Below are 13,328 nucleotides of genomic sequence, written 5' to 3'. Positions count from 1 at the left end.
CAATGTGGAGGCTATATACAGGGGGTACCAGTACAGAGTCAATGTGGAGGCTATATACAGGGGGTACCAGTACAGGGTCAATGAGGAGGCTATATACAGGGGGTACCGGTACAGAGTCAATGTGGAGGCTATATACAGGGTGTTACGGTACAGAGTCAATGTGGAGGCTATATACAGGGGGTACCGGTACAGAGTCAATGTGGAGGCTATATACAGGGGGTACCGGTACAGAGTCAATGTGGAGGCTATATACAGGGGGTACCGGTACAGAGTCAATGTGGAGGCTATATACAGGAGGTACCGGTACAGAGTCAATGAGGAGGCTATATACAGGGGGCATCGGTACAGAGTCAATGTGGAGGCTATATACAGGGGGTACCGGTACAGAGTCAATGTGGAGGCTATATACAGGGGGTACCGGTACAGAGTCAATGTGGAGGCTATATGCAGGGGGTACCGGTACAGAGTCAATGTGGAGGCTATATACAGGGGGTACCGGTACAGAGTCAATGTGGAGACTATATACAGGGGGTACCGGTACAGAGTCAATGTGGAGACTATATACGGGGGGTGCAAGAACAGAGACAATGTGGAGTACAGGAGGGGACTGAGCACGCACCCCTGAGGGACTCCAGTGTTGAGGATCAGCGTGGCAGATGAGTTCTTGCCTACCCTCACCACCTGGGGACGGCCCGTCAGGAAGTCCAGGATCCAGTTGCAAAGGGAGGTGTTTAGTCTCAGAGTCCTTAGCTTAGTGATGAACTTTGTGGGCACTATGGTGTCGAACACTGAGCTGTAGTTTCTGTATGGCAACAATAGTTAAATTAGTTGTCTAAAGTATGAGCCCAAAGCAGTACTGTAGCTCCAGCTTCAATCTACAGTATTCATATCATATGTTGTAACTCTTAACACCCTGAGGGGTTGTGTAGCCCTCTCAGGCCCACTAAAGCACAAGATCCCACAGCAAAATGAAAATGTACTTAGAATGTATTGACCGGAGAAACAGTGATGTGTCTCTTTGGGTGCTGAAGACCAGGAGCTAAGATGTGGAGAAGTCTGTGATGCTCTGCCTTCTTAACAACACTACCAACAAGGCAGGTCCTACAGGCCCTAGTTTCTACCTTCTTAACAACACTATCAACAAGGCAGGTCCTACAGGCTCTAGTTTCTACCTTCTTAACAACACTATCAACAAGGCAGGTCCTACAGGCCCTAGTTTCTACCTTCTTAACAACACTATCAACAGGGCAGGTCCTACAGGCTCTAGTTTCTACCTTCTTAACAACACTATCAACAAGGCAGGTCCTACAGGCCCTAGTTTCTACCTTCTCAACAACACTATCAACAAGGCAGGTCCTACAGGCCCTAGTTTCTACCTTCTTAACAACACTATCAACAAGGCAGGTCCTACAGGCCCTAGTTTCTACCTTCTTAACAACACTATCAACAAGGCAGGTCCTACAGGCCCTAGTTTCTACCTTCTTAACAACACTATCAACAAGGCAGGTCCTACAGGCCCTCGTTTCTACCTTCTTAACAACACTAACAACAAGGCAGGTCCTACAGGCTCTAGTTTCTACCTTCTTAACAACACTATCAACAAGGCAGGTCCTACAGGCCCTAGTTTCTACCTTCTTAACAACACTATCAACAAGGCAGGTCCTACAGGCCCTAGTTTCTACCTTCTTAACAACACTATCAACAAGGCAGGTCCTACAGGCCCTAGTTTCTACCTTCTTAACAACACTATCAACAAGGCAGGTCCTACAGGCCCTAGTTTCTACCTTCTTAACAGCACTATCAACAAGGCAGGTCCTACAGGCCCTAGTTTCTACCTTGTTAACAACACTATCAACAAGGCAGGTCCTACAGGCTCTAGTTTCTACCTTCTTAACAACACTATCAACAAGGCAGGTCCTACAGGCCCTAGTTTCTGCCTTCTTAACAACACTATCAACAAGGCAGGTCCTACAGGCCCTAGTTTCTACCTTCTTAACAGCACTATCAACAAGGCAGGTCCTACAGGCCCTAGTTTCTACCTTCTTAACAACACTATCAACAAGGCAGGTCCTACAGGCTCTAGTTTCTACCTTCTTAACAACACTATCAACAAGGCAGGTCCTACAGGCCCCAGTTTCTACCTTCTTAACAACACTATCAACAAGGCAGGTCTTACAGGCCCTAGTTTCTAAGAGTAGCTGCTGCCTTGGCAGGAACTAATGGGGATCCATAATAAACCCCAGGAAGAGTAGCTGCTGCCTTGGCAGGAACTAATGGGGATCCATAATAAACCCCAGGAAGAGTAGCTGATGCCTTGGCAGGAACTAATGGGGATCCATAATAAACCCCAGGAAGAGTAGCTGCTGCCTTGGCAGGAACTAATGGGGATCCATAATAAACCCCAGGAAGAGTAGCTGCTGCCTTAATAGGAATTAATAGTGATCCATAATAAATGCAACATACAAATACATCAGACTGGATGTTGTTCAGGTTGAACCCACAGCAGACTGGTTGTTGTTCAGGTTGAACCCACAGCAGACTGGTTGTTGTTCAGGTTGAACCCACAGCAGACTGGATGTTGTTCAGGTTGAACCCACAGCAGACTGGTTGTTGTTCAGGTTGAACCCACAGCAGACTGGTTGTTGTTCAGGTTGAACCCACAGCAGACTGGATCTTGTTCAGGTTGAACCCACATCAGACTGGATGTTGTTCAGGTTGAACCCACATCAGACTGGTTGTTGTTCAGGTTGAACCCACATCAGACTGGATGTTGTTCAGGTTGAACCCACAGCAGACTGGTTGTTGTTCAGGTTGAACCCACAGCAGACTGGTTGTTGTTCAGGTTGAACCCACAGCAGACTGGATCTTGTTCAGGTTGAACCCACATCAGACTGGATGTTGTTCAGGTTGAACCCACAGCAGACTGGTTGTTGTTCAGGTTTAACCCACATCAGACTGGTTGTTGTTCAGGTTGAACCCACAGCAGACTGGTTGTTGTTCAGGTTGAACCCACAGCAGACTGGATCTTGTTCAGGTTGAACCCACATCAGACTGGATGTTGTTCAGGTTGAACCCACATCAGACTGGATGTTGTTCAGGTTGAACCCACAGCAGACTGGTTGTTGTTCAGGTTGAACCCACAGCAGACTGGATCTTGTTCAGGTTGAACCCACATCAGACTGGATGTTGTTCAGGTTGAACCCACATCAGACTGGTTGTTGTTCAGGTTGAACCCACATCAGACTGGATGTTGTTCAGGTTGAACCCACAGCAGAATGGTTGTTGTTCAGGTTGAACCCACAGCAGACTGGTTGTTGTTCAGGTTGAACCCACAGCAGACTGGATCTTGTTCAGGTTGAACCCACATCAGACTGGTTGTTGTTCAGGTTGAACCCACAGCAGACTGGATCTTGTTCAGGTTGAACCCACAGCAGACTGGTTGTTGTTCAGGTTGAACCCACAGCAGACTGGTTGTTGTTCAGGTTGAACCCACATCAGACTGGTTGTTGTTCAGGTTGAACCCACAGCAGACTGGTTGTTGTTCAGGTTGAACCCACAGCAGACTGGATCTTGTTCTCTCGTGAGACTGAGGCTTTGAGAAAATGTGAAAAGGCACCCTACTATTCCACATGTAAGTGCGCTACTTTTGGACAGAGACCAATGCGGCTTCATAGGGAATCGGGTGCCATTTTGGAAGCACACAACAGTGTGTCATGTTGACTTGCTCAGTGAAATATATCTTCATCTGTTGTTCTTTTCATCTGCCTCCATGGAGTATCGTTTACTGTCTATCAACATCTTTTGATATCTTTTAATAATGTATATTTTTCCTCAGTATGTCCCAGTGGGTCACCAGAAAAAAAGGCTTTTATAATGTATGGTGTATTGGTGTTATTGTGTTTAATAACTACACAACAGCTTTAATGATAGCATCTGCATCTGTTGCCTGTTATGATGCATGCTCTCTCTTGTTGATACATGGAAGCTGGTTTTGCGCCAATCTCTATCTTTTGATCTGTGTGTGTGCGTGTGCGTGTGCGTGTGTGTGTGTGTGTGTGTGCATACAGACGAGGAACAACTTTGTGAGTACGAAGCAGGAGGTAGAGAAACTGATGAAGAGAATCAGATCAGCTGATCAGGACTACAAACCTCCAGGGCAGTGGACCATGGAGGGGTTCCTCTACGTCCAGGAGAAACGTGAGTCTAACCTCTAACTCCTAATCCCAGACCCCCAAACCTCTAACTCCTAATCCCAGACCCCTAAACCTCTAACTCCTAATCCCAGACCCCTAAACCTCTCTCCTAATCCCAGACCCCTAAACCTCTAACTCCTAATCCTAGATCCCTAAACCTCTAACTCCTAATCCCAGACCCCTAAACCTCTAACTCCTAATCCCAGACCCCTAAACCTCTCTCCTAATCCCAGACCCCTAAACCTCTAACTCCTAATCCTCGATCCCTAAACCTCTAACTCCTAATCCTAGAGCCCTAAACCTCTCTCCTAATCCCAGACCCCTAAACCTCTCTCCTAATCCCAGACCCCTAAACCTCTAACTCCTAATCCTCGATCCCTAAACCTCTAACTCCTAATCCTAGAGCCCTAAACCTCTCTCCTAATCCCAGACCCCTAAACCTCTAACTCCTAATCCTAGATCCCTAAACCTCTAACTCCTAATCCCAGACCCCTAAACCTCTAACTCCTAATCCTAGAGCCCTAAACCTCTAACTCCTAATCCTAGAGCCCTAAACCTCTAACTCCTAATCCCAGACCCCTAAACCTCTAACTCCTAATCCTAGAGCCCTAAACCTCTCTCCTAATCCCAGACCCCTAAACCTCTAACTCCTAATCCTAGATCCCTAAACCTCTAACTCCTAATCCCAGACCCCTAAACCTCTAACTCCTAATCCTAGAGCCCTAAACCTCTCTCCTAATCCCAGACCCCTAAACCTCTAACTCCTAATCCTCGATCCCTAAACCTCTAACTCCTAATCCTCGATCCCTAAACCTCTAACTCCTAATCCCAGACCCCTAAACCTCTAACTCCTAATCACAGACCCCTAAACCTCTAACTCCTAATCCCAGACCTCTAACTCCTAATCCCAGACCCCTAAACCTCTAACTCCTAATCCCAGACCTCTAACTCCTAATCCTAGACCCCTAAACCTCTAACTCTGAGAATGTAACTCTGACTCTGAGAACAAAACTCTGACTCTGAGAATGTAACTCTGACTCTGAGAACAAAACTCTGACTCTGAGAATATATCTCATACTATGAGAACAAAACCTCTAACTCCTAATCCCAGACCCCTAAACCTCTTACTCCTAATCCCAGACCCCTAAACCTCTAACTCCTAATCCCAGACCCCTAAACCTCTCTCCTAATCCCAGACCCCTAAACCTCTAACTCCTAATCCCAGACCCCTAAACCTCTAACTCCTAATCCCAGACCCCTAAACCTCTAACTCCTAATCCTAGAGCCCTAAACCTCTCTCCTAATCTCAGACCCCTAAACCTCTAACTCCTAATCCTAGATCCCTAAACCTCTAACTCCTAATCCCAGACCCCTAAACCTCTAACTCCTAATCCCAGACCCCTAAACCTCTCTCCTAATCCCAGACCCCTAAACCTCTAACTCCTAATCCTCGATCCCTAAACCTCTAACTCCTAATCCTAGAGCCCTAAACCTCTCTCCTAATCCCAGACCCCTAAACCTCTCTCCTAATCCCAGACCCCTAAACCTCTAACTCCTAATCCTCGATCCCTAAACCTCTAACTCCTAATCCTAGAGCCCTAAACCTCTCTCCTAATCCCAGACCCCTAAACCTCTAACTCCTAATCCTAGATCCCTAAACCTCTAACTCCTAATCCCAGACCCCTAAACCTCTAACTCCTAATCCTAGAGCCCTAAACCTCTAACTCCTAATCCTAGAGCCCTAAACCTCTAACTCCTAATCCCAGACCCCTAAACCTCTAACTCCTAATCCTAGAGCCCTAAACCTCTCTCCTAATCCCAGACCCCTAAACCTCTAACTCCTAATCCTAGATCCCTAAACCTCTAACTCCTAATCCCAGACCCCTAAACCTCTAACTCCTAATCCTAGAGCCCTAAACCTCTCTCCTAATCCCAGACCCCTAAACCTCTAACTCCTAATCCTCGATCCCTAAACCTCTAACTCCTAATCCTCGATCCCTAAACCTCTAACTCCTAATCCCAGACCCCTAAACCTCTAACTCCTAATCACAGACCCCTAAACCTCTAACTCCTAATCCCAGACCTCTAACTCCTAATCCCAGACCCCTAAACCTCTAACTCCTAATCCCAGACCTCTAACTCCTAATCCTAGACCCCTAAACCTCTAACTCTGAGAATGTAACTCTGACTCTGAGAACAAAACTCTGACTCTGAGAATGTAACTCTGACTCTGAGAACAAAACTCTGACTCTGAGAATATATCTCATACTATGAGAACAAAACTCTGACTCTGAGAATATATCTCATACTATGAGAACGAAACTTTTGACTCTGAGAATGTAACTCTGACTCTGAGAACAAAACTCTGACTCTGAGAATGTAACTCTGACTCTGAGAATGTAACTCTGACTCTGAGAACAAAACTCTGACTCTGAGAACACAACTGTAACTCTAGGATCATAACTCTGACTCTGAGAACCAAACTCTGAGAACGCAACTCTATCTCATTATATTTCCTCATCCAGCTTTGATGTGCTCTCAAACTTGAACTGGAGGAAATTCCCTGAATACTGGAAACTTTATCTCAGATGATAAACAACAACAACATGTTGTTTTATCTTAATTAGGAATTTAATTTCAGAAGTCTTTCCAGAACATTGTGGTTTCAGGAAGCAATCATGGCTTAGCTTGGCTGTTGTTGTTTCCGTCCCAAATTGCAGCCTATTCCCTATATAGTGCACTACAGAGCCCTACAGGCCCTGGTCAGAAGTAGTGCACTATATAGGGAATAGGTGCCTTTTTAAATGTATTTGTTGTTCTTTCATGACCAATCATGGCTGTGTTGTTCCTTCTCTCTGTGTCAGGGCCGCTGGGATGCACGTGGACGCGACACTACTGTACGTATGAGAAGAGCAGCAAAGCCTTCACCATGATCACCTTTGAAACCAAATCAGCTGGCAAACAGGTAGTGTATACTGTAGTACACAGGCATCTACTGGGCGGTGATAAACATTAGATTATTAGTGTCCAGAGTTTTTACTGACCAGGAAATATTATTGCCCCTAGTTCTAGACAATAAACTAGAGCTGACCAGGCAATACTATTGGCCCTAGTTCTAGACAATAAGCTAGAGCTGACCAGGAAATATTATTGGCCCTAGTTCTAGACAATAAACTAGACCTGACCAGGAAATACTATTGGCCCTAGTTCTAGACTATAAACTTGAGCTGACCAGGAAATACTATTGGCCCTAGTTCTAGACTATAAACTAGAGCTGACCAGGAAATACTATTGGCCCTAGTTCTAGACAATAAACTAGAGCTGACCAGGAAATACTAATGTTGTGTTCTACACCAGTCTAATCATGAATCCCTCTGTTGTGTTCTACACCAGTCTAATCATGAATCCCTCTGTTGTGTTCTACACCAGTCTAATCATGAATCCCTCTGTTGTGTTCTACACCAGTCTAATCATGAATTCCTCTGTTCTGTTCTACACCAGTCTAATCTTGAATCCCTATGTTGTGTTCTACACCAGTCTAATCATGAGTCCCTCTGTTGTGTTCTACACCAGTCTAATCATGAATCCCTCTGTTGTGTTCTACACCAGTCTAATCATGAATCCCTCTGTTGTGTTCTACACCAGTCTAATCATGAATCCCTCTGTTCTGTTCTACACCAGTCTAATCTTGAATCCCTATATTGTGTTCTACACCAGTCTAATCATGAATCCCTCTGTTGTGTTCTACACCAGTCTAATCATGAGTCCCTCTGTTGTGTTCTACACCAGTCTAATCATGAATCCCTCTGTTGTGTTCTACACCAGTCTAATCATGAATCCCTCTGTTGTGTTCTACACCAGTCTAATCATGAATCCCTCTGTTCTGTTCTACACCAGTCTAATCATGAATCCCTCTGTTGTGTTCTAGAATGGTCTGGTGGTGAGTCCATCTGAGATGTTCAAGCTGAAGTCCTGTATCCGAAGGAAGACCGACTCCATCGACAAGCGTTTCTGTTTCGACATCGAAGTGGTGGAGAGGTCTGTCATCATTATTCATATCAGTAGTTGAATGAATCATCTTATTAATATTAAAATGGCACTCCTATTTAGCCTGCTGGTCCCTGCCCTGTCTGTGCTCTAGCCAAATGGCTATGACTATGGCATGGCAACGGTAGTCAATGATGATGACAGTAACAGACCCAGTTGTCATCGTAATGATTGTTATCATCAGACTAGTGCTGGTTCCACTGCAGTCACTTGGGACTGATTGCAACTCTGTGGGATTTGAAAAGACAGACGCCTTAATGGGAAAACAAGTGGATGTCCCCTTTCATTAACTATTTAAGCTCCCTGTTTAAACCTGATTGGACGTTTTTAACTCCCTGTTCAAACCTGATTGGACGTTTTTTAGCTATTGTTATTATTAGTGTGTGGATGTGTTTAGATGTTTTCAGCTCTGTCTGTTCGTGTCCTGCATGTTCTTCTCAGTGTCCTTTCACTGAAGCCTTTTGTTTGACTAAATGTGCCATCTAGTAAGCAGTCTTTATACGTACAATTCTCTTGTTTCAGTTTTCTGTTATTTGTACCCATTTCTTCTTCTCTCTCTGTGTTTCTTCGTGTCGATGTAGAACTGACATCTGTCAAGGAACTATTTTCCGACCTCTTCAGTTAAAGTTCTGTAAAGTCCGGTATGTGACCAGTGACGTTACTATACTGTTACTATACTGTCCCCTCTCTCTCAGAGCAGTGAGCATGTTACTGCAGCGATGAGCATGTTGCTGTAGCGATGAGCATGTTGCTGCAGCGATGAGCATGTTGCTGTAGCGATGAGCATGTTGCTGTAGCGATGAGTATGTTGCTGTAGCGATGAGCATGTTGCTGTAGCGATGAGCATGTTGCTGTAGCGATGAGCATGTTGCTATAGCGATGAGCATGTTGCTGCAGCGATGAGCATGTTGCTGTAGCGATGAGCATGTTACTGCATGTGTTCAAGGCTGATAGTCGTGCCCATTCATTCACTCACTGAATCTATCAAACTTTACAACTTCAAATTAACTTTAAATAAAATACATTGTTTTTTTTTGTTTTTTTAATCTTTCCATTCCACCAATCACAATCACCGAATCAGACTTCACCAATCACAATCAATTTTGATGGGAAAGGAAAGCGTGACACAAAAATAATATTCCACTTGAATAATTTCTTCTCATCTGCAATTACTATAATCATTTATCGATTTCAATAATATCATTCTGACTTTAATGGAGTCATTCGTCAACTTGATTCCAATTGTACAATTGTCAGATTTCAGAGCCCCTTAATGCATGGGGGGAACATTGTTGATTTTAATACGACCTTAAATGTTTGACTAGTACAGTAAGAAGGACAGGAAGAGGCAGACAGACATTCAGATGCAGATCAAACCAGTCCTGGAGAACAAGGAGGAAAGCCATTGATCAAGTGGTTTTAATTGATGAGATGATGGCATCAGCACATTCAGGCCTTCGCTCGGCTGGGTCGGTGCGTTTCAGAACGGAGAGGGAGGGTGTAGCAGTAGCTAACCATCAGACCTGGATTCAAATACTATTTGAAATCTTTCAAATCATTTCAGCGTTTGTTCTATTTTGCCTAGGATGCCAGATGGGCAGGTAAACAGTTTGGGGGATTTTATATACGTACATTCATTGGTTTTAATTAATACAGGCAAACATTAAAAAAACACAAAGTATTTTAAATTATTTCAAAAAGAGTATTTGAACCCAGGTCTGGTCAGAGCAGCTCTCTCTCTTCATCTCCAATCTGATGCGCTGCTGAGGTGAGCATGGACATTAACTCCTGTTTAACTGGCTGGGTAGCTAACTAATTTATCACCTGAAAGATCAGATATGCCACAAGGTGCTTGTTCTAACCACAAGGGCAACGTGGAGCCACGACCCCAGTCATCTTCCTGTACGGTGTACTTTTGAGGACATCCTTTTCCTCAAGCCTCACCCTGGGATACGGTGGAGTTGCCGCTGATCTTCGGTCAGCTTTATTTATTTTCCTCCACTAATCGTTAGTATTGGGGGAGGGGAAGCTGATCCTAGATCTGAACCTAGGGGAAAGTATACCCAGGATGAGGCTTGCGACTGAGGTTGTTCTAAAATGGACACCGTATGTTAATCTCCAGCTCATCCATTCATCATCATTACATTACACTTGCTGTCTGGGTGTTCTGAGTCACCACAGGAGTCAGCCTGCTCTATTCCAACACGTCAGCAGCATCGGCTGCAACATCTAGCTACATGGCTTTCAGCTAGCGCTAACTCTTACTACTAGCCGGTGGGCGGTAATGCATCAATATATGAGTTCATGTTAACATTTATTTACTATTGCCTGGATACTATTACATGGATACTATTACATGAATACTATTACATTAGTACTATTACATTAATACTATTACATTAGCACTATTACATTAATATTATTACATGGATACTATTACAAAGATACCATTACAGTAATACTATAACATTAATACTATTACATTAATACTATTACATTAATACTATAACATGGATAATACTACATTAGTACTATTACATGGATACTATTACATTAATACTATTACATTAATAGTATTACATGGATACTATTACATTAGTACTATTACATGGTTAATATTACATGGATACTATTACATTAGTACTATTACATGGATAATATTACATGGATGTTATTACATGGATACTATTACATTAGTACTATTACATTAATACTCTTATATGGATACTATTATGTGGATACTATTACATGGATACTATTACATTAGTACTATTACATGGATACTATTACATGGATAATATTACATTAGTACTATTACATTAATACTATTACATGGATACTATTACATGGATACTATTGCATTAGTACTATTACAGTAGTACTATTACATGGATAATATTACATGGATACTATTACATTAGTACTATTACATGGTTAATATTACATGGATACTATTACATTAGTACTATTACATGGATAATATTACATGGATGCTATTACATGGATACTATTACATAAGTACTATTACATGGATACAATTACATTAGTACTATTACATGGATAATATTACATGGATACTATTACATTAGTACTTTTACATGGTTAATATTACATGGATACTATTACATTAGTACTATTACATGGATAATATTACATGGATGCTATTACATGGATAATATTACATTAGTACTATTACATGGATACTATTACATGGATACTATTACATTAGTACTATTACATTGATACTATTACATTAGTACTATTACATGGATAATATTACATGGATACTATTACATTAGTACTTTTACATGGTTAATATTACATGGATACTATTACATGGATACTATTACATTAGTACTATTACATTAATACTATTACATGGATACTATTACATGGATACTATTACATTAGTACTATTGCAGTAGTACTATTACATGGATAATATTACATGGATACTATTACATTAGTACTATTACATTAGTACTATTACATGGTTAATATTACATGGATACTATTACATTAGTACTATTACATGGATACTATTACATTAATACTATTACATGGATACTATTACATTAGTACTATTACACTAATACTATTACATGGATACTATTACATTAATACTATTACATTAATACTTTTACACAGATACTATTACATTAGTACTATAACACTAATACTATTACATGGATACTATTACATTAATTCCATTACATGGATACTATTACATTAATACCATTACATGGATACTATTACATTAATACTATTACATTAATACTTTTACACAGATACTATTACATTAGTACTATAACACTAATACTATTACATGGATACTATTACATTAATACCATTACATGGATACTATTACATTAATACCATTATATGGATACTATTACATTAATACTATTACATTAATACTTTTACACAGATACTATTACATTAGCACTATTACATTAATACTATTACATGGATACTATTACATTAATACCATTACATGGATACTATTACATTAATACTATTACATGGATAGTATTGCATTAGTACTATTACATTAATACTTTTACACAGATACTATTACATGAATACTATTACATTAATAATTTTACACAGATACTATTACATTAGTACTATTACATTAATACTTTTACACAGATACTATTACATTAGTGCTATTACATTAATACCATTACATTAATACTATTCCATTGGTACTATTATATTAATACTATTACAGTGGTACTACTATATTACTACTATTACATTAGTACTATTATATTAACACTATTACATTAATAATATTACGGTACTATTACATGAATACTATTACATTAGTGCCATTACATTAATACTATTACATTAATACTATTATATTAATGCCAGTACATGAATACTATTACTTAGTACTATTACATTGGTACTATTACATTAGTACTATTACATTAATACTATTACATTTGTACTATTACATTAATACTATTACATCAATACTATTACATTACGACTATTACATTAATACTATTACAGTAATACTATTACATCAATGCTATTACATTACGACTATTACATTACGACTATTACACTAGTACTATTACATTAGTACTATTACATTAATACTATTATATCAATACTATTACATTACGACTATTACATTAATACTATTACATTAATACTATAACAGTAATAATATTACATTAGTACTATTACATTAGTACTATTACATTAATACTATGACATTAATACTATTACACTAGTACTATTACATTCATTCTATTACATTAGTACTAATACATTGGTACTATTACATTAGTGCTATTACATTAGTAGTATTACATTAGTACTATTACATTAATACTATAACACTAATAATATAATATTAATACTATTACATTGGTACTGGTGCATTAGTACTATTACATTAGAACTATAACATGAATACTAGTACATTAGTACCATTACATTAATACTACAGCATTAATATGATTGCATTAGTACTATTACAGTAGTACTATTACATCAGTACTATAACATTAATACTAGTACATGTGTACTATAACAATAATACTATAACATGAATACTAGTACATTAGT

At 40.2% G+C, this 13,328-nt stretch overlaps 1 protein-coding gene across 2 annotated transcripts in view; it reads left to right on the top strand.

Moving 5' to 3' along the window:
• The window catches only part of arhgap42b (Rho GTPase activating protein 42b), a 219,094-nt gene that overhangs the window by 130,521 nt on the left and 75,245 nt on the right, over positions 1–13,328 (top strand). The window contains exons 8-11 of one of the 2 annotated variants that reach the window (XM_036965192.2): positions 4,068–4,197; positions 7,058–7,158; positions 8,122–8,231; positions 8,822–8,881. In XM_036965192.2, the coding sequence (XP_036821087.2) occupies positions 4,068–4,197; positions 7,058–7,158; positions 8,122–8,231; positions 8,822–8,881 (401 nt within the window). The remainder of the gene's footprint in view (positions 1–4,067; positions 4,198–7,057; positions 7,159–8,121; positions 8,232–8,821; positions 8,882–13,328) is intronic. The other variant, XM_036965194.2, reaches the window with a different exon arrangement.

The sequence above is a fragment of the Oncorhynchus mykiss genome, chromosome 27 (assembly GCF_057628025.1).
Source record: "Oncorhynchus mykiss isolate SJ-2025 chromosome 27, ASM5762802v1, whole genome shotgun sequence".
NCBI lineage: Eukaryota > Metazoa > Chordata > Actinopteri > Salmoniformes > Salmonidae > Oncorhynchus > Oncorhynchus mykiss.
This window is presented reverse-complemented; position numbering and strand designations above follow the sequence as displayed.